The following is a 21,345-nucleotide window of genomic DNA, read 5'->3' as shown; positions in this document are numbered from 1 at the left end:
AGGTTTAAGCTACAAAAAATTTTCTAAAGCCTCGAACATCCCACGGAGCACTGTTCAAGCAATAATTCAGAGATGGAAGGAGTACGGCACAACTGTAAACCTACCAAGACAAGGCTGTGTACCTAAACTCACAGGCCAAACAAGGAGAGCGCTGATCAGAAATGCAGTCAAGAGGCCCATGGTGACTTTGGACGAGCTGCAGAGATCTACAGCTCAGGTGGGGGAATCTGTCCATAGGACAACTATTAGTCGTGCACTGCACAAAGTTGGCTCTTATGGAAGAGTGACAAGAAGAAAGCCATTGTTAACAGAAAAGCATAAAAAGTCCCGTTTGCAGTTTGCCACATGCCATGTGGGGGACACAGCAAACATGTGGAAGAAGGTGCTCTGGTCGGATGAGGCCAAAATGGAACTTTTTGGCCAAAATGCAAAACGCTATGTGTGGCAGAAAACTAACACTGCACATCACTCAGAACACACCATCCCCACTGTCAAATATGGTGGTGGCAGCATCATGCTCTGGGGTTGCTTCTCTTCAGCAGGGACTGCGAAGCTAGTGAAAGTTGATGGGAAGATGAATGGAGCCAAATACAGGGCAATCTTGGAAGAAAACCTCTTGGAGTCTGCAAAAGACTTGAGACTGGAGCGGAGGTTCACCTTCCAGCAGGGCAACAACCCTAAACATAAAGCCAGGGCAACAATGGTGGAATGGTTTAAAACAAAACATATCCATGTGTTAGAATGGCCCAGTCAAAGTCCAGCTCTAAATCCAATCGAGAATCTGTGGCAAGATCTGAAAACTGCTGTTCACAAACACTGTCCATCTAATCTGACTGAGCTGGAGCTGTTTTGCAAAGAAGAATGGGCAAGGTATTCAGTCTCTAGATGTGCAAAGCTGGTGGAGACATACCCTAAAAGACTGGCAGCTGTAATTGCAGCAAAAGGTGGTTCTACAAAGTATTGACTCAGGGGGCCGAATAATTACGCACACCCCACTTTGCAGTTATTGATTTGTAAAAAATGTTTGGATTCATGTATGATTTTTGTTCCACTTCTCACGTGTACACCACTTTGTATTGGTCTTTCACGTGGAATTCCAATAAAACTGATTCATGTTTGTGGCAGTAATGTGACAAAATGTGGAAAACTTCAAGGCAAGGGGGCCGAATACTTTTGCAAGCCACTGTAAATAGCAATATTTGTGCTTGGAGCACATTGACCCAGAAGTCTAGGTCTACCCTACGTGTTTGTGGGCAAATTATTGTCTGGTCCTGATGTTCTTTCTGGACATCAAAGATTTCCACCTAGGAAGATATACAATGTATGTATTCATGAAAGCGCTGGTGAAATCGCTATACAAAGCACTTTTTCTGATTTCCCTATACCTTCCATTGAGGCAAATCGTCCCGAAAATGGTACAGGCAGCGCTTTGGTGAGCGGATCGTAATTGAACCGCTCAAATGTGATTATGTGAACACTCTCATAGGGAATCATTGCACAAGCGCTTTTAGGGCGATTTTGAAAAGCGTCGGTGCTTAAAAAAAAACAAAAGCGCCCTAGATGTGAACCAGCCCTTTCAGTCTAAGTGTGGTGATGTCACACATGTCATCAACAAAGGCCAAATTAAACAAAATTTAACAGGTTCCTTCAAGATCTTCCCTAATGAGGCACCTGATTCCGATTTTAAGTAATTGCAGTAGAAATTGTCAGTTTTTCCCACATTGCACACGAGTGGCATTTTAGGGTGTCTCTTTTCAGGGCATCACAACAGAATAGTGTCACCATCAGGGGTGTACAGGTGAAACATTAGTGCTGTGCCCACTGTGGGGTGGTCCAAGATTAAACCCTGTGCCCAAGAGGGTGTAGTGTAGTTTGTGTGGGACCCATAGTGATTTTATGGATTCTGATGGTAATGGTGATGGTATGCACACAGGACAAGAAGCTGGGCTTACACCTCTCTTTAAGATCCCACATCACATTCATATGCAGCCTGCAGTCACCAGTGCACAACAAAGTTATGTGGCTACCGTAGAGTAAACCACAAAACAGGCTTTAGTTCTCCATACAAAGAATCTCCATTTATTACAGTGAATATACAAAGTAAAACTACAGCTTACATTGATGGTCCATGTACACTGAAGCCCAATTGCTTAAAATTGCCTATAAGGTTTTTGTATAATCTGCCACAGTAGAGTGCACCTTATGATAAAATCATCACTGATCCTTTAAAGAGGAACTGTCACAAAAATCTTAAAATTTAAAACACATACAAATAAGAAGTACATTTCTCCCAGAGTAAAATGAGCCATAAAAGACTTTTCTCCCATGTTGCTGTCACTTACAGTAGGTAGTAGAAATCTGACATTACCAACATGTTTTGGGTTAGTCCATCTCTTCATGGGGGATTCTCATCATGGCCATTATTCTTTATAAAGACATTCCCTGAAAAAGATTTATATAATGATGCTGGCCAGCCTCCCTGCACACTGCACACTATTTTGGCAGTTGGACAGAGCAACTGCCATTCACTAAGTGCTTTTAAAAATAAAGAAAACCCTGAGAACCCCCCATTGAGAAGATGGGCTAGTCCAAAATCTGTCGGTAATGTCAGATTTCTACTACTTACTGTAAGTGATATCAACATAGGAGAAAAGTAATTTATAGCTCATTTTACTCAGGAAGAAATTGACTTCTTATATTTGTGTTTACAAGTATTTTAAATTTTACGATTTTTCGCAACAGAGGTCCTTTAAGGAATAGCCCGTTCTCCTCTCCTGACCAGGTTTGGGCTTCCGCATCACCAACCTCTGGCACTCACAGCTGCCTCCTCCATACTCAGTATTACCACATACAGTAAGTATATCCGCTTGCTGTTTGTATCAGGACTGTTACCTGCACTGGATTTGCACTTTATTTTGTTCGTATGCAATTTTGATATTAAAACTATAGTGCTGGATTTCCTCAAACTTTGGATTAAATACAAAATATGTATGTGCCATAATACTTTCTGTAAACACTTCCTTGGAGTGCACATAAAATATACACAGACTAGACATCTTTCAGTTTGATGTGACCTGTTTATCTTTTGAAATGGTAACTTGGAGACTATAACCTTGTTTGCTGTTATGCTGGGTGTAACTAGAATGTTTTTAAGGTGGAGAGCCTAAATATGTAATATCAGTACGGTAAATCAGTGTGACCAATCACTGTGGTTATTATGAGTTTCCGTAATTAAAGAAATTGTGCCTTTGCTCATAGGAAATGTTTTACTGAAGCCGTTGTGAAGAATGATTAATTCTCACCTTAGCTGCAGACCCTTGCCAGGTGTCAGGAAATGTCATTATGAGAGTTCCATAAGCATACAATGGTGCTGCACAAATGTGATTGTCATTTAATATGAGTGAAAATGAACTTTGCACTTCAATTTGCAGCTAGGTAAGAATTTTCAGAATAGACAGTAAGTTCAAATTATACATTGCAACAGTACTCCTTTGGGGTATAAAATGACTGTAAACCTATACCTTGCTGCATGAGAAATTAGATGCCTAGAGCAAAAGCCATTCTTACTTACTTTCAGACCTGGGCCCATATGTAATCACTGTATTTTTTGGACTATAAGACTCACTTTTCTCCCCCAAAAGTGACGTCTTATAGTCCAAATGCAGGGAGTGTCTGACTTGTGAACGCCTCCTAAAACCTCCAACCCGCCGCAATGTCGGGGACTCCCTGTACTGCGCCCATACAGAGGAGGACACAGGGGGACACAAAGGGCATAGAGCAAGACACAAGGAGGACAGAGGCGGACACAGGATGACACTAGGGGGACAGCGGAGGACAAAGGGAGACACAATAGGTACAAGGGGGCATGAGGTACAAAGGGGGCATAATCCACAAGATACCCCTTCACCATTTCTCCTGTGTTTTCTCTTAGGAGATAATTTTTCATCTTCTATTTAAAATAACTTTTCTATTCTTTGTAACTGAAAAAGTACTAAATGAAAGGTGAAAAAAGTACTGTCAAAATTATTTTGAATATTTTCTTGCTTGCTGGTAGTTTAAAAAACATTTTATTGACAATTTTGAAAACATCATGGGCCTGATTCACAAAGCGGTGCAAACTTTTTCGCTGACTTTTTCACACGCAATTTGCAGCGATTCGCGTGATCGCGGACTTTTGCACGCGCAAAAGTCCGCGATCGCGTGAATCGCGGCAAATTGCGCGCGAAAAAGTCCGCGAAAAAGTTTGCACCGCTTTGTGAATCAGGCCCCATGTATGAGAAAACGAGGAAGAAAAAGTTAATTAACTTTTTCTCTTGAGTTTTCTCCTAGGAGATAATTTTTCTTCTATTTAAAATAACTTTTTAATACTTTGCAATTGAAAAAGTTCTAAAAAGTAGGTGAAAAAGTAGTATCAAATTTATTTTAGTATTTACTTGCTTACTAGTGGATTAAAAAGCATGTTATTGACAATTTTGATCACAATCAGAAAATATCAGGCTAGGTCCACACTTGTCTGTTGCAGATCGGATCAGTTTCAAACGGAACTTCCTTCCTTGCATTCAACCGCTCACCGTCACTTCCTGCAACGCTGCCCTCTGTACTTAATTGGGCGGCTTTGCAGGAAGTGACGCACATGCAGTGGAACGCAAGGAAGTAAGTTCCCCGCTCGATGCTAGCTACATTACATTGAAGTACATTGGTTACATTTTAAAATAAACTAGCTGGAGTGGGAGCGGGGAAGGGGGGACCCAGGTGAGGGAGGAGGGCTGGCCCCGCTCTCCACCACTGTGCACGCTGCCCTCCTTCCTGCCTGCTACCCCCTCCAGCATGGCAGCCCCCGTCGCCACCCACGGTCAGGGCTGAGACACAGAAAACTGATCCGTTTATGTGTCTAAAGCTGCCTGTGTAAAGGGGGATCAATTTTTGGATTGACCTTCACTACCCCTCCGTGTATCCGGGGTCCGTGAAAATCCTGCAAATCCGGACCGTCTGTTCAGGTTTTCAAAACGGATCCGCTGGAACGGCCACAGATCTATTTTTTTTTTTGTGAAGACGGAAGCTATTTTTAACATTGGTATCTTTGGCTCCGGTTTTGATCTGAGCCAAAAACTGGAGCCACGGATACTTTTGTAGAATAAGTGTGAACCTACTCTCTCCTATGAGAAAACTGATGAGAAAAAGTGAATAGCATATGGGCCCTTGACTTACAGCAATGTTCCTATCTGTCAGACTACTATTGCTGTTTTATATGCACAATAATTATGGTAAGCAGTTTGAGATAAAGTCTTCTGTTGATGTTTGCAGCACATTGAGCTGAAATAACTGGATTATTTTGTTTTAACGAAAAATGGAAATTCCATGTAAATGCAATCTGCTACTTCCTTCCGCAAACTAAACACAGATTTTCCCCACGTTTTACGCATTTACTGCAAATGCTCTTCCTATTTTAATGCCAGCAGTCAGTGACCAGAGATTGGTAGATGAGTAATTTGGTAATTGTTTCATTTCTGACAATAACCAACCATCCATTTTCTGAGGTAATCTTCCTACTGCCCGCTTTTCCTCTCAGTTTCTCCACAGCTCATCATATGACTCTTTAGACCCACAGCAAGCATCAAGCATTCCTAATGTCAGGGTCTTCTGTCCATAATGAGGAGCTTTTCTGCACATATAGTAGAGTCACGGTTATCCGGCAATGATGGAGATCTACTGATGCTGGATAAGTGTGCTTTTTGGTTGTTTGAGGCTCAATGTTAAAAATAGGCCCAGCTAACATATTTCCCAATTTTTTGAGTAAATAAAGAGGGACACGCCTCTGCCACACCTCTAGCCACACCCCCATCATCAAATGCTAATATCATTCAGGATGAGATAATACATAGAAGGGCTGGTTTAAAAAAACAAACAATCCAGACTATTTTTTATGTTATAAAAATAGTTTTAAACATAGGCTTTAAAGTGCCACTGAAGAAAAAAAAACGTATGATATAATTAATTGTATGTGTAGTACAGATAATTAATAGAACATTCGTAGCAAAGAAAAGAGTCTCTTTTTTTAATATAGTTATTTTTTATAACATTGCATCATCATATACGCAATTTACAAACCACACTTGGGCCTATATGCAATTAACTTTCTCTCCTGTGTTATCTCCTAAGAGATAGTTTTTATCTTCACCTTGAAATAGCTTTTAATCAATTTACAATTGAAAAAGTACCTAAAAGTAGATGAATAAGTATTATTACAATTATTTTAAGTATTTTTTTACTTGCTGGTGGCTTAAAATGCATTTTGTGACAAGTTGTGAAAATATCACCAGAAAGAAAACTCATGAGAAAAAGTGAATTGCATATGGGCCTCTGTATTTTAAACTAAAAAACAGAGCAGCGTTAATGACCGTTTGAACGTCACTGCAGTAAAACTGTATCTGAAGCGGTTTTTCACAATTTCTTCTATATATAAGTGCTTCAGAAAACAGCACTGTAGCTGACCCAAGTTGGGTCGAAGAGCTCAGAGAAGGGCTTTTGCATACAGCAGATAACAAGTGAAGTTTCTTAACACTTCCTGTACTGGAAATAATATGAGACTCACATTATTATTATTATTATGATTTTTATTGATTTATAAAGCGACAGCATATTCCGTGGTGCTGCTGAATAAATCAATAATAATACGCATACAATTCATTATCTCATACGTTTATTTTCACTTTCGATTCCCTTTAAAGGCAACCACTGGTCTGCTTTATAAGGTGGAATAAAGGTTTATTCAACCAGCAGAAATATTTTTTGCTTACTACCAATTCAGAGCTGTTAATACACAGTAATATGTGTATACGCCTTAGTTTAAAAAGGTTTAAGGTCAACAGAAATGGTTGTCCATAAGCAACTGACACTGTGACCAAAAGTGCTGATAAATAACACCAAAAGTTAGTAACCAGCCTCATTCAAGATTGATATTTCGGGCCTATATGCAATTCACTTTTTCACCTACGTTTTCTCCAAGGTGATATTTTCACAACTTGTCAATGAAATGCTGTTTAAAGAGGCACTTAAGTCACTTAAAAAAAAGAGTTTTACTCACCTGGGGCTTCCCTCTGCCCCCTGCATCTGATCGGTGCCCTCGCCGTGTCTCTCTGATCCTCCCGTCCCCGCCGGCGACCACTTCCGGTTTCGCTGTCAGGACCCGACAGGCATGGGAACGCGAGTGATTCTTCGCGTTCCCAGCCAAAATATCGCCCCCTATGCTGCTATTGCGGCAAGGAGGCCGCAATAGCAGCATATAGCGATATTTTTTTCCGCAATAGCAGCATAGGGGGCGATATTTTTCCTGCCCACAATAGCAGCATAGGGGGCGATATTTTTCCTGCCCACAATAGCAGCATAGGGGGCGATATTTTGGCTGGGAACGCAAAGAGTCACTCGCGTTTCCATGCCTGTCGGGTCCTGACAGCGAAACAGGAAGTGGTCGCCGGCGGGGATGGGAGGATCAGAGAGACACAGCGAGGGCACCGATCAGCTGCAGGGGGCTGAGGGAAGCCCTAGGTGAGTAAAACTCATTTTTTTTAGGTGACTTAAGGTTCACTTTAAACCACCAGCATGCAGGAAAATACTCCAAATAATTTTGACAGTACTTTTTCACCAAGTTTTGGTTACTTTTTCAATTGTAAATGTTGAAAAGTTATTTTAAGTAGAAGATGAAAAATTATCTTCAAGGAGATAACGCAGGAGAAAAAGTTAATTGCATATGGGTTTCATCTCAAACTATTTTCTTGTATCTCTTGATCTTGCTAGTTGTACCCAGTTGAGGCCATTACAAAGGCTTAAGCCAACTTTAGACCTCAAATTTTAGCCTACATATGTATGGTTGTTCCACACACTGTAGATGACCTTTTTATTTATCACCATTCAACATGCAAGATACAAGGCACTTAAAGTAAACCTGAGGCAAAAAGAAAGATGTTAAGGTATACTTACCTCGATGCAGAGCAGGGACAAGGTCCCCCGGCACCCAAGGCTGAGACACCAAAGTGCGCCCCTCCATCCCTCCCACCCCAGCTGTCACTCACTGATTGCTGTTAGACTAAGAGGGCCACAGGGCCCACAACCTCCCCAACACCTTAATCTCTAGTTATCTGGCTTGCAGTCACTGCTATGTATCCCCTTTTCTTATTTCTTTCTGCTTCATACACAATTAGGAATGACAGCTGAATGAATTGTGCGCCCCCTCCTACACTGCACCCTGAGGCTGGAGCCTCTCCAGCCTATGCCTCGGCCCGGCCCTGCCTCGATGTTCTAGAGACCCATCAGACCTCTCCAGGCTACTTCTTTTTTTTCGGGCTATGCCTCTGTATTACTTCTAAATGCCCCATTTGGAACTCTTTGGGGCACCTGTGCAGTCCATATGAGCCGTCACCAGGAGTATCCTGCGCATGCCAATTTCCAAATATTTCCAAACTGCGCCTGCCCAGGATGTTCTCAGCTATGGCTACTGTGCACAGGGAGTACAATACACACGGGTGCACAGTATGAACAGTCACATGCGCTGGGCTGCAACTGGTCCCAGTCGTGGCCCAGAACAGAGCATACAACTGTATAAATATATATGTACTAGTAGTAAAAAGGCCCGTCCTTTAAAAAACAGGCGGGAAGCCACGGCAGGAGGGACACAGGAGGACGCAGGGACACGGAGGTTTTAATTCGTAGGATATCTTAATATATTTTTTTACCTCAAAAATTATCACCTGGATTATCACTTTTTGTTGCCTGGAGCAAGTGGATTTCCTGTACTTTAAAATCTTTAGTCATTTACTGTATAAAAAAGCCATTGAAACCTCTTCAGAACCACTGGGAGGTGTCCATTTGAAGCTGGGTGGTCACAGTCAGACCATGACTGAGCCAACTCTTTGCTCATCAGACAATACTTGAGACTGTTTTCAACATGCTGTTTAGTGATGGGCCGAATATAAAATTTGGGTAGTGAGTCTGGCGAATCTGCGAATCTCCATAGACTTCAATGGGCAGGAGAATTTTAGAACCTACAAAGACTGTTTCTGGCCACAAAAGTGATGGAAAAGTTGTTTTTAAGGGGCCTAACACCTGGACAGGGGCATGTCGGAGGGGGGTCCATGGCAAAATTCCCACCAAAAATGAGGTAGTTGACGCAGAGTTGGGTTTTAATCGTTAAAGGGCAGAAATCACATTACATTTCTAAATTGGTGGAATAAAATGATTTAAACTTCTGGCGTGTGTACATGTCGATCACACTGACAGACAAAATGCCACATTTAACGCACCGCAGCCCGAAAACAACCGCAAACACCTTTAGTGATTACATCAGGTGAGCATATCTTTGTTTTTACTAGTTGACACCTCCAGCACATAAATGTTAGTCCTCTCGGCGGCAGTCTTTCTGTAGTGGTGTGTAGTGGCCGTTGTGCTTGTGTGCACAATCGTGGCAGTGCAGGCGATTGCGGTTTTCCAGCCTTTATGGTCATGCTGAGGTAGTTCGATGACATTTAAGTGACCAAAAAAACACTGATTTTGCACTGAGGCCTTATACAGGGGGCAGTAGTGGATACTAGTTGCCAGTAGTGGTGTTAAGGTCGGTTATGGTTGGTGCACAACTAGGACCAGCAGACCTGTCTCTTACAGCACTGAGGTTTTACACAGGGGCCAGTGGATACTAGATGCCAGTAGTGGTGTGAAGGTGGGTTATGGTCGGTGCACTACTAGAACCAGCAGACCTGTCTCCAACAGCTCACTTGTGCACTGACCACAGAAGAGCAATACAATAGCAAGAAAAACAATGTATCAGCCCTAAGGGGCATAAGAAGGGCTTAGTTGTTCTGCACAATGTGGTAGCAGCAAGAATGTGCACTGAGGACACAGAACACAGCATTACCTAACTCTCTCCCTGTCACAACACACTGTCCCTCATCTGCCTAGCACAGAAGCCAAATACAGACTGCAAAATGGCTTCTGTGCTGACTTTCTGATAGGTGGGAGGGGTAGCTATTGGCTGCCATGTGTCTGCTGACTTTGGGGTCAATGTTTACCTCAATGATGATGTATAAGGAGCTAACCAAATCCACCATATATTTGCAAGAGGTGACGAATGCGAATATGCGATCTTCAAGATGAATTATTCGACTGGCATACTACGGCCCATCTCTAATGTTGTTGTTTTTTTTTTGCTATCAAACAGCTCATTCTGTTATGTGAATGGTACCTGGCTTGTAAATAAGCACAAAACAGGAACTGAAAAGAGGTGCTGATTTCTTTCAAAATAAAGCAGTGGCCAAGAGGTCTATGGTACCCTAGTCAGCACATAATGCATTTAGCATTATTGGTGTTTCTATTCAGATTTGCTGTTATTTTCTGCAGTGTGGCATAGTTTAAGTCCATGCGATGTGGGGCTTCAGGTATGGCCTCGGAAGACACTGTGGAGGAAAAGGACCTGTGCCACTGGATCGTCCAGGGGGAGAATAATACAACCGGGAATGCGTGGTCAAGTTTCCTAAATACAGTGGGTCTATAATAATGGTTGTGATGCTGATGCGAAAAAGAAGTTGCCTTGTGTGTTAAACCAACCACCACATTAGTTAGGATGCTGTGTGTAGGCATATCAATTGCTTCCTGTGACTGCGAGCTGTATTTAGGTACACAACTCACTTATCACCTATGGCTGGACTAATATAACTTGTCTATAATATGATAATTGTACAAGTTCTGTAATAATGTATTGTTCAATAATATAACTTGACTAATATAATTAATATATCTTAGCTAATACAGTTGTTTTTGTTATTTTTTATATTGTTAATATCCTTTTTTATTTTATTTTATTATTTTTTTTTCCCTCATTGAGGCTGCTACTGGCCACAAAGCCTGGGCCCATTAGCATGGGGTTCAGCTACCAGATCAATATCAACCCATCTTAACAGTATGATGGCGGGAATGGGGGGGTTAATTAATAGAACATTACGGTTAATTACGGTTAATTACCATTAATTATTAATCTATTTAGAATTGATGTGCTGTGCATGGAATGAATCAATCACAATTAAATCAGATTTTGATAAGAGAATGATCAATCGATTTGCTGCATCAGAGGGAAAGATGCGTGTATGTGTGCACTTTAGAGAATGACTACAAGCACATCATTGCTAATGGGGTATCTTGTTTGAAGCCCACGAGTCTCTGCAAGTTGAATAATGTCTACTTCTGTAGTATTTGACCAAATAAAGCATTAACACAAATATTCAGTAGTGATGAGCACGAATTTTGCATAATTGTAATTTTGCATCATAATTTGCAATTACGATGCAAAATAGTAATGCAACATTTTGGGGAAAACAACTTGTATGTAAATGTAATCAGGAACAGTCATTTTGAAATTTTGTGTAATTTGTGCCATCTTTAGTGGCTAAGCCCCCATAAATGCTATTGTCACCAGCATTGCAAAGTATGTTAAGGGGGGCACGGTGGCGTAATGGTTAGCGCTCTCGCCTTGCAGTGCTGGGTCCCTGGTTTGAATCCCAGCCAGGTCAACATCTGCAAGGAGTTTGTATGTTCTCCCCGTGTCTGCGTGGATTTCCTCTGGGCACTCTGGTTTCCTCCCACATCCCAAAAACATACAGATACGTTAACTGGCTTCCCCTAAATTGGCCCTAGACTACAATATATACACTACACGATACATACATAGACATATGACTATAGTAGGGACTAGATTGTGAGCACCTCTGCGGGACAGTTAGGTGACTAGACTATATACTGTACAGCGCTGCGTAAGATGTCGGCGCTATATAAATACTAAATAATAATAAATGTTTTTGGGAAACTTTATTTTAAAAATGCAAAGGAAAACTGTCTTTGAGGGCTCATTTACACTACAGGCATTCTCTCAATTTTTTCTCCCACGTGCGCTTTTTAAAAACGCCCTCCCACCCCAAACTTTTGTGCAATGAATGTCTATGAGAAGGTTCATATCAGCGCGGGTCGTGTGCTGTGCGGGCAGCAAAACGGTGCGTGGACCATTTTTGGGGCGACTCTGCCTCAATGGAAGGTATAGGAGAAATGCAAAACGCTCACAAAGTCGCTTTTTGCAGTGATTGCGTTTGTGTTTTTAAGAATAAATACATTGTATTGAGTCAAAGAGTTCACTTCCTGACTTACGTCAAAGAGTGAATTACAAAACCGATTGGGAAAAACGCTTAGAAAACCGCTGAGCACAAAAACAAATCGCCCACCCAAGCGACAGGAATTGAAAAAAAAAGACGCGTCAAAAACCGCCCAATGCTAACGGTCACGTGAACGGAACGCAATATGAACAAGGCCTTAAACTGTCATTTTTTTCTGAGTTTGAAAACCATTTTCCTTTGCATATTTAAAATCAATTTTCTTAAAACTACAAGGTCTTATTGTAAAATTATTTTTTGACGTATTATTATTCCAACAATTCCCCTTAACATACCCATCAATTGGTGATGATAACATGTATGGGGGTTTTGCTATTAATAGCTAAAGTCAGCACAAAAAGTATGTGAAACTACGAACGTGCATAAACGGGATTTAACTGAGCTTCAGTTTTTTTCTATTTGTACAACAACTTTGTGGGGAAGATTTCAAAGATTATAAAGAAGTTTGTAAACCAAATTGAAAAAATAACTTCATTAAGTTAGAATCCATCAAGTGAAGCAGCAGTCAGTATGAAACACAAGGTAGTGTGAAAAGACCCACCTAAAGCTTTGCTATCCAGCAGTACCAGCAGTAACAGAGCCGCTCCCAGCATTACCATAGTGTTCCAAAATTTCTCTGTTGTGTTACCAACAAAGGAAGTGTCTTTTAAAACTTGCAAGGTACGGGATTGCTCAATGATTCATTACATTGGGCAAAAACTGTGGTATGTCAACACCATCAGCACATCAGCATTTCCTCAAATACCTTATAAGTACCAAAGTTAGGACATAAGACCGTTGGTAATTACAATGCTTAGTAACTGATATCAATGACGTATATTTTTGTAGGTTTGGTTAATAACTTGGACAGTTTGTGTCAGTTTTAGCCAGTGGGGCTCACCGCCAGGTCGTGATCACGCTTACGCGTGGATTCACGACCATTTTGACGCATTCCGCCTCGGACACGCTAAGCCGTGAATAGATTTTCAACCACGAAAATCTACTTCGGCTTCGCGTGAATGCGGACAGAAATCCGCATTCACGCTCGTGAAACCCGGGGCTGAAGTCGTGGTTTGCGGAAATGCGTCAAACTATGCGGAAGTGACACATTGCAGGCCAATCAGAGTGCCCCAGCCAGGCCCTAGCAACCAATCACAGGAGGGGAGCTATGCCCTCCCCTCCTGAATATAAAGCGGCGGCCATGATGGAAAAGCTCTGTCCTTGCTACTAGACTGTGGTGCTGAGAGGATTATCTCCAGGCCATTGTTGTTTGAGCAAGTGCATTTATTGTGTTAAAAACAAAGCGTTTTTTTTGCTAACACTGCTCTTATACTGTACACAGTTAGCTAGTCAGTGAGTGATTGCTGTAGTTAGTTGTAGTCAGTGTAGTGTAGTGGGAGTGTGGGAGTCTAGTGATTATTTAACTGTGTGTAGTGCTGTGCAGGCAGGTTCAGTGCTGCAGTGTAGTGGGAGTGGGGATTATCTGTGTGTAGAGTGCAGGCAGGCAGGTTAGTGCAGCTGCAGTGTTCACTTGTATATTCCAGTGACAGTTATACACTTGTACTATTTGCAGGCAGCCAGTCACACCGCCAGCGCCGCCACTCTCTGCCAGCGCTGTTCATTCATTCTGTCAGTGACCTTGTGCCGTGCCCAGTGCCCACTGCTCGCTCGCTCGCTGGCATATGAGCATCTCATTACACAGTGTGACATCCTTGTGTGCCCACTGCATCCTTCAGTGACCTAGTTGTATATCCAGTGCCCACTGCTGTGCCCACTGCATTCTTCAGTGACCTTGTACTGTGGCCACTGCATCCTTCAGTGACCTTGTACTGTGCCCACTGCATCTTTCAGTGACCTTGTACTGTGCCCACTGCATCCTTCAGTGACCTAGTTGTATATCCAGTGCCCACTGCTGTGCCCACTGCATTCTTCAGTGATCTTGTACTGTGGCCACTGCATCCTTCAGTGACCTTGTACTGTGCCCACTGCATCCTTCAGTGACCTTGTACTGTGCCCACTGCATCCTTCAGTGACCTAGTTGTATATCCAGTGCCCACTGCTGTGCCCACTGCATCCTTCAGTGACCTTGTACTGTGGCCACTGCATCCTTCAGTGACCTAGTTGTATATCCAGTGCCCACTGCTGTGCCCACTGCATCCTTCAGTGACCTTGTACTGTGGCCACTGCATCCTTCAGTGACCTAGTTGTATATCCAGTGCCCACTGCTGTGCCCACTGCATCCTTCAGTGACCTTGTACTGTGGCCACTGCATCCTTCAGTGACCTTGTGCTGTGCCCACTGCATCCTTCAGTGACCTTGTACTGTGCCCACTGCATCCTTCAGTGACCTAGTTGTATATCCAGTGCCCACTGCTGTGCCCACTGCATCCTTCAGTGACCTTGTACTGTGGCCACTGCATCCTTCAGTGACCTAGTTGTATATCCAGTGCCCACTGCTGTGCCCACTGCATCCTTCAGTGACCTTGTACTGTGGCCACTGCATCCTTCAGTGACCTTGTGCTGTGCCCACTGCATCCTTCAGTGACCTTGTACTGTGCCCACTGCATCCAGTGATTCATTACTAGCAACATGTCTGGCAGGGTTTCGCGGGGTGAGAGAAAAGGGAGTTCAATTGCCTCAGCCACTTCTGGGACTGCTCCACGTCCAGGGAGAGGACGCCCAGCTGTACGTGGTCGTGATGCAGCAGAAAAGGGGGCAGCAAAGCCTGGGCCGAGTCAGCGGACGCCATTGTCCAAATATTTTAAAGTTTCTGGTCCCCGTGTGGTGGTTGAGCAAATGGAACCTGACGTACTCATGGACATCATGACTTCCTCCCAGACCTCTACTGTGAGCACCACTCCAAGCAGTAGCAGCAGCAGCCAACATCCCACGCTTGTTGTGACATCCACCCCAGCACCCACTGGTCAGCAGCCCTCCCAGGATGACAGCGTTCTGTCCCTCAGTCCGGCATCTGGGAACCTGCTGATGCAAGAAGCACAGGACTTACTGGGGACTGATGTGGCAGAGATTGAGATCGGGCCACAATCACAAGCGTTGTTGAGTTCTGGTGATGAAGAAGAGGGGTCTGGGTCTGGGGATGTAGGGACAGAAGAGGAGGCGGGGGAGTCAGAGGAAGAGCTGGATTATGATGATGCTGCTGATGATGACGTTGTGGACCCTAACTATGTGCAGCCTGCTGAGTCCGTGGAAGAATGGTCAGAGCAGGATGACGAGTCACCTCGGCCTAGGCAAGGATATCGCCATATGTCAGGCAGGGGCAGGGGCATCGGCAGCAGTGGGCGTGGAGGAAGTAGACAGGACACTGCTTCAGCCGGCACCACCACCATGCAACCCCCGGCAACTACTACCACACATTGCTCCGCTGCACCCTCTGCTAGTGGGGGCCGCAGTAAATTAAAGTCACCAGTGTGGGATTGCTTTGAGGAATGTACTGATGACAAAAGGTATGCGGTGTGCAGGTTATGCAGCAAAAGATTGAGCCGTGGGAAAAGTCTGAGCAAGATGGGTACCTCATCCCTCCAGGGCCACCTGAGAAGCCGCCACTGCCGCGAGTATGCGGACTTTAAGAGGAAGCAGGCACTGCTGGCAGGGGTTCCTGAGAGCAGAAGGCCCACCAGCGCAGCAGCATCCTCCCTCCCTTAGGGTCGTGAATCCCCCACAGCAGCAGCAGCAGTAGTAGCACGCAAGCGCTCTTCCACCTCGGCTGCTCAGGACACAGACATTGAGGCTGGCAGCCAGTGTTCGTCTCTCTCCTCTGTCTCCCCTGCATCCCAGCGTCGTCAGACCCTGCTGAGCGACACCTTTCAGGGTCTGACCAAGCCTCTGCCTCCAAGCCACAGGCGGATCCGCAAACTAAATGGCTTGCTGGCCCGGGTCATGGCATCACAGCTGCTTCCCTACTCCCTGGTGCAGGAGGGGAGCGCCATGCAGACGCTGCTCCAATTTGGCATCCCCGAGTGGCAAGTCCCCAGTCGCCACTATTTCAGCAGGAGCGCGATCCCAGCACTCCACAAGTTTGCGGTGGAAAACGTGGCCCGTTCCCTGGACTACTCTGTGGGCAAGCGGGTCCACGTGACCATGGACTCGTGGAGTAGCAGATTTGGGACAGGTCGCTACCTGTCCTTTACGGCCCACTGGGTGACACTGATGGAAGGGAGGGAGGACAAGAGCGCATCAGCCCAGCTAGTGGTGCCACCACGCGGGATCAGGGGGGATGCAGAAGGGTCCTGTCACGACACTCCCTCAGCACCCGGAAAGCAAGCCCGCCTCGGCAGCAGCAGCGCCAAGCCTCGGCACTGCCAAGCCCTTTTAAAATTGGTGACCCTGGGGAAGGAGAGGCTTACGGCCACCAACGTCCTGGCCGCCCTCAGGAAGCAGGAGCGGAGGTGGCTGACCCCCAGAGGCCTGGAAGTGGGGTATGTGGCAGCCGATAACGGGGCCAACCTAGTGGCAGCAGTGCAGCAGGGAAACCTCCAGCACATCCCCTGCTTGGCCCACGTGCTCAATCTTGTGGTGCAGCGCTTCTTGCGCACCTACCAGGGGATGAGCGAGCTGCTGCAGGATGCCCGGGCGGTGGTACGCTTTTTTCGCCTGTCAGCCACTGCCTCTGCACTCTTGTCCACCTTACAGCAGCAGTATGGAAGGCCACAACACCGGATGATCATCGACATGCCAGTTCGCTGGAATTCGACTCTGGCCATGTTGGAGCGGCTGTGTCAGCACAGGCTGGCTCTTAGGGCCTACATGCTAGACCCAAGTGTCCCCAGCAACCAGCAAGTCCCCATGATTACTGCCACTCAGTGGACACTGATGCAGCAAGTATGCCTGGTGCTGAGTCCCTTCCTGGAGGCAACCAAGATGGTCAGTGAGGAGCGGGCCTCTGTGTGCCAGTGGGTGCCCTTGGTTTGTCTACTGGAGCAGGCAATGGACAATTTAATTGAGCGTGGGGATGAAGCCCTGAGGCAGTTGGAAGAACAGGAGCAGATGGCAGCACAGTCCAGCTCAGAGGAGGGCTCACAGCAGGTAGTGGAAGAGTTGGAGGTCCCTAACTTGAATGAGGAGGAGGAGGAGGAGCAGAGTGCAGCAGGCGTTGTACGTGGATGGCGGTTTGAGGAGGACAACGACATGGCACAGGAAGAGGACAGGCATGCGTTATGGGACAATGGCGAGGACGAGGGAGATCTTGCTGGCAGGGCCCACTTGTTTCCCATGGCTGTGCACATGTTGCGCTGCCTTCGCAGGGACCCCCGGGTGATCCAGAGGCGTTCAAGGGAGGACATCTGGATTACCTTGATGCTTGATCCCCGTCTGAAGGGGAAGCTGGGAGACTTAATGACGCCATCCACCACCGAGCAACGCACAAGGGAGTTGAAGGAGGCCCTTGTGCGCAGACTACTGGAAGCATTCCCCCAGCCTTCCACCCCCACTGTAACTGCTCTGCCAAGCCAGCAAGAGGTGCCTGCCATTGCCACTAGCAGCACAACAACAACCACCAGCAGCAGCAGCAGCAACTGGCGCCCCGGAGACCTGAAGAGCCTAAGCAAGAGCCTGTATGCAGTGCAGCAGCCCAGAACAGAGGTGCCCGCCACAGCATCCACCACCAACCAGCACAAGCAACGACTGACCACCATGGTGTCTGACTATATGGGGTCATCCAGCGGGCTCAATGACACCGACAGCCCCGTGGACCCCTTGGAGTACTGGGTCAAGAGACTGGACATCTGGAGCGAGCTTTCCCAGTACGCCCTGGAACTCCTATCCTGCCCGCCTTCCAGTGTCCTCTCAGAGAGATGCTTTAGTGCGGCCGGTGGCGTGGTCACAGAGAAGCGCTCTCGGCTCTCCCACGCCTCTGTGAACAAACTCACCTTCCTGAAAATCAACCAGGCTTGGGTGGAAGGTGAGTTTCTGGCCCCTATTGTCGGACACAGGGGGACATGAAGTGGCTGCTGCATGTGCTGTTGTTAACTATGCCTGCCTTTATAAAGACATTTACTACCTGCCTAGTGCCTACCTTGGTTAATTTTTTTGGTGTTATGGTACTACTACCAGTAAGTTGCCATGGTCCTCCTTCTGAGCTGCTGAACTGACCGCCCGCTTTGTCCTCCTGACTCAGTCGCTACTACACTCTGCGTTCACACTGCCCGGGTCGCCGGGTGCATTTAATTTTTTGGCCAGCACTATGACGCTGTGCTACTACTACTGTGCTGCTGCTGCTGAACTGACCGCCCACTTTGTCCTCCTGACTCAGTCGCTACTACACTCTGCGTTCACACTGCCCGGGTCGCCGGGTGCATTTAATTTTTTGGCCAGCACTATGACGCTGTGCTACTACTACTGTGCTGCTGCTGCTGCTGAACTGACCGCCCGCTTTGTCCTCCTGACTCAGTCGCTACTACACTCTGCGTTCACACTGCCCGGGTCACCGGGTGCATTTAATTTTTTGGCCAGCACTATGACGCTGTGCTACTACTACTGTGCTGCTGCTGCTGAACTGACCGCCCGCTTTGTCCTCCTGACTCAGTCGCTACTACACTCTGCGTTCACACTGCCCGGGTCACCGGGTGCATTTAATTTTTTGGCCAGCACTATGACGCTGTGCTACTACTACTGTGCTGCTGCTGCTGAACTGACCGCCCGCTTTGTCCTCCTGACTCAGTCGCTACTACACTCTGCGTTCACACTGCCCGGGTCGCCGGGTGCATTTAATTTTTTGGCCAGCACTATGACGCTGTGCTACTACTACTGTGCTGCTGCTGCTGCTGAACTGACCGCCCGCTTTGTCCTCCTGACTCAGTCGCTACTACACTCTGCGTTCACACTGCCCGGGTCACCGGGTGCATTTAATTTTTTGGCCAGCACTATGACGCTGTGCTACTACTACTGTGCTGCTGCTGCTGAACTGACCGCCCGCTTTGTCCTCCTGACTCAGTCGCTACTACACTCTGCGTTCACACTGCCCGGGTCGCCGGGTGCATTTAATTTTTTGGCCAGCACTATGACGCTGTGCTACTACTACTGTGCTGCTGCTGCTGCTGAACTGACCGCCCGCTTTGTCCTCCTGACTCAGTCGCTACTACACTCTGCGTTCACACTGCCCGGGTCACCGGGTGCATTTAATTTTTTGGCCAGCACTATGACGCTGTGCTGCTACTACTACCACCAGTATGTTGCAGTGGTCCTTCTGTGCTGCTGAACTGACCGCCCACATAGTCCTTCTCCTGACTCAGTCGCTACCACCACTGCACTCTGCGTTCACACTGCCCGTGTCCACTGACAACTCTGCTGCGATGTCATTGCTAATTGCTGCAAAAAAAAAAAAAAAATTACAAAAACCTCTCTGGAGCCTTTTTGCCGTCAGCCACTCATCCTCCTCCAGCGGTACCTTCGCCGCCAAGTGCCATTGGAACTCGCCTTCACCTCCTTGACTGCTTAACGCGTATATCCCTTTTTAAAACTACTTATTACCAATTAATAGCCCCATTTAAAGTGTTGATTTCACTTTAAAATCCATTTTCTCTAGAAAAATTTTTTTGGGGGGAATTTTTTATGTTGAAGTTATGTTGCCCCTTATCACCTCGATAATCCATGCTATTTGGGGGACTGTAGCATGTATGGGGGCTTTGTTATTAACGTTAAAAGAAAATCCGCCTCCGGGCGTGAATCCGCGCGTGATTACGCCATTCACGGGAAAAAATCCGCGTGGTTGCGTGGACGCGGACGAAAATCCGCATGCGGCGGGGCCGAATGCGGATTTTTTTTTGCAACCACGCGGATTTCCGAATTCGTGGATGAGGCACATCCGAGCATCCCTGGTTTTAGCTTGAATTTGTTACCCACTGTAACCTATGCTAGAAGTCTTGCAAATACTGTAAGATGGGCAGACTACAGTTAGATTTCAAAGGCTATGACATTGTGGGAATAACGAAGATATGGATTGATGAAAGCCATGGTTGAATAGCAAACTTAGAGGGATGCAATGGATCATATGCAATTAACTTTTCTCCTGAGTCTTCTCCTAAGTGATATTTTCACACCTTGTCAATAAAATGTCCTTCAAGCCTCCAGCAAGCGAGACAATATTCAAAATTATTTTGATTTCACCTACTTTTTAGTACTTTTTCAATTACAAAGTGCTGAAAAGTTTTTTTGTAAAAGAAGCTAATCTCCTAGGAGAAAACTGCATATGGGCCAATTTGTTTAGGAAGCTAGAGACTCTTAACCACTTGAGGACCTAGGGCTTTCTACCCCTTAAGGACCGGCCACTTTTTTTCCATTCAGACCACTGCAGCTTTCACGGTTTATTGCTCGCTCATACAACCTACCACCTAAATGAATTTTGGCTCCTTTTCTTGTCACTAATACAGCTTTCTTTTGGGGCTATTTGATTGCTCCTGCGATTTTTACTTTTTATTATATTCATCAAAAAAGACATGAATTTTGGCAAAAAAATGATTTTTTTTAACTTTCTGTGCTGACATTTTTCAAATAAAGTAAAATTTCTGTATACATGCAGCGCGAAAAATGTGGACAAACATGTTTTTGATAAAAAAAAACCCATTCAGTGTATATTTATTGGTTTGGGTAAAAGTTATAGCGTTTACAAACTATGGTGCAAAAAGTGAATTTTCCCATTTTCAAGCATCTCTGACTTTTCTGACCCCCTGTCATGTTTCATGAGGGGCTAGAATTCCAGGATAGTATAAATACCCCCCAAATGACCCCATTTTGGAAAGAAGACATCCCAAAGTATACACTGAGAGGCATAGTGAGTTCATAGAAGATATTATTTTTTGTCACAAGTAAGCGGAAAATGACACTTTGTGAGAAAAAAAAAAAAAAAAAAAGTTTCCATTTCTTCTAACTTGCGACAAAAAAAAATGAAATCTGCCACGGACTCACCATGCCCCTCTCTGAATACCTTGAAGGGTCTACTTTCCAAAATGGGATCATTTGTGGGGTGTGTTTACTGTCCTGACATTTTGGGGGGTGCTAAATTGTAAGCACCCCTGTAAAGCCTAAAGGTGCTCATTGGACTTTGGACCCCTTAGCGCAGTTAGGCTGCAAAAAAGTGCCACACATGTGGTATTGCCATACTCAGGAGAAGTAGTATAATGTGTTTTGGGGTGTATTTTTACACATACCCA

At 45.4% G+C, this 21,345-nt stretch overlaps 1 protein-coding gene across 2 annotated transcripts in view; it reads right to left on the bottom strand.

Moving 5' to 3' along the window:
- LOC137561088 (zinc metalloproteinase-disintegrin-like halysase) overlaps window positions 1-21,345 on the bottom strand; it is a 136,234-nt gene that overhangs the window by 101,837 nt on the left and 13,052 nt on the right. Inside the window, exon 1 of one of the 2 annotated variants that reach the window (XM_068272332.1) lies at window positions 12,745-12,813. The exons of the other annotated variant lie outside the window; for it this stretch is intronic. Coding sequence (XP_068128433.1) covers window positions 12,745-12,802 — 58 coding nt within the window. The 5' untranslated portion in view covers window positions 12,803-12,813. Of the gene's footprint in view, window positions 1-12,744; window positions 12,814-21,345 lie in introns of those variants that run through there. 2 annotated transcript variants of the gene reach the window in all.

Source organism: Hyperolius riggenbachi, chromosome 3, assembly GCF_040937935.1.
Source record: "Hyperolius riggenbachi isolate aHypRig1 chromosome 3, aHypRig1.pri, whole genome shotgun sequence".
Taxonomy (NCBI): Eukaryota; Metazoa; Chordata; class Amphibia; order Anura; family Hyperoliidae; genus Hyperolius; species Hyperolius riggenbachi.
The sequence above is the reverse complement of the archived record's forward strand: the minus strand, read 5'-3'. Positions and strand labels throughout refer to the sequence as shown.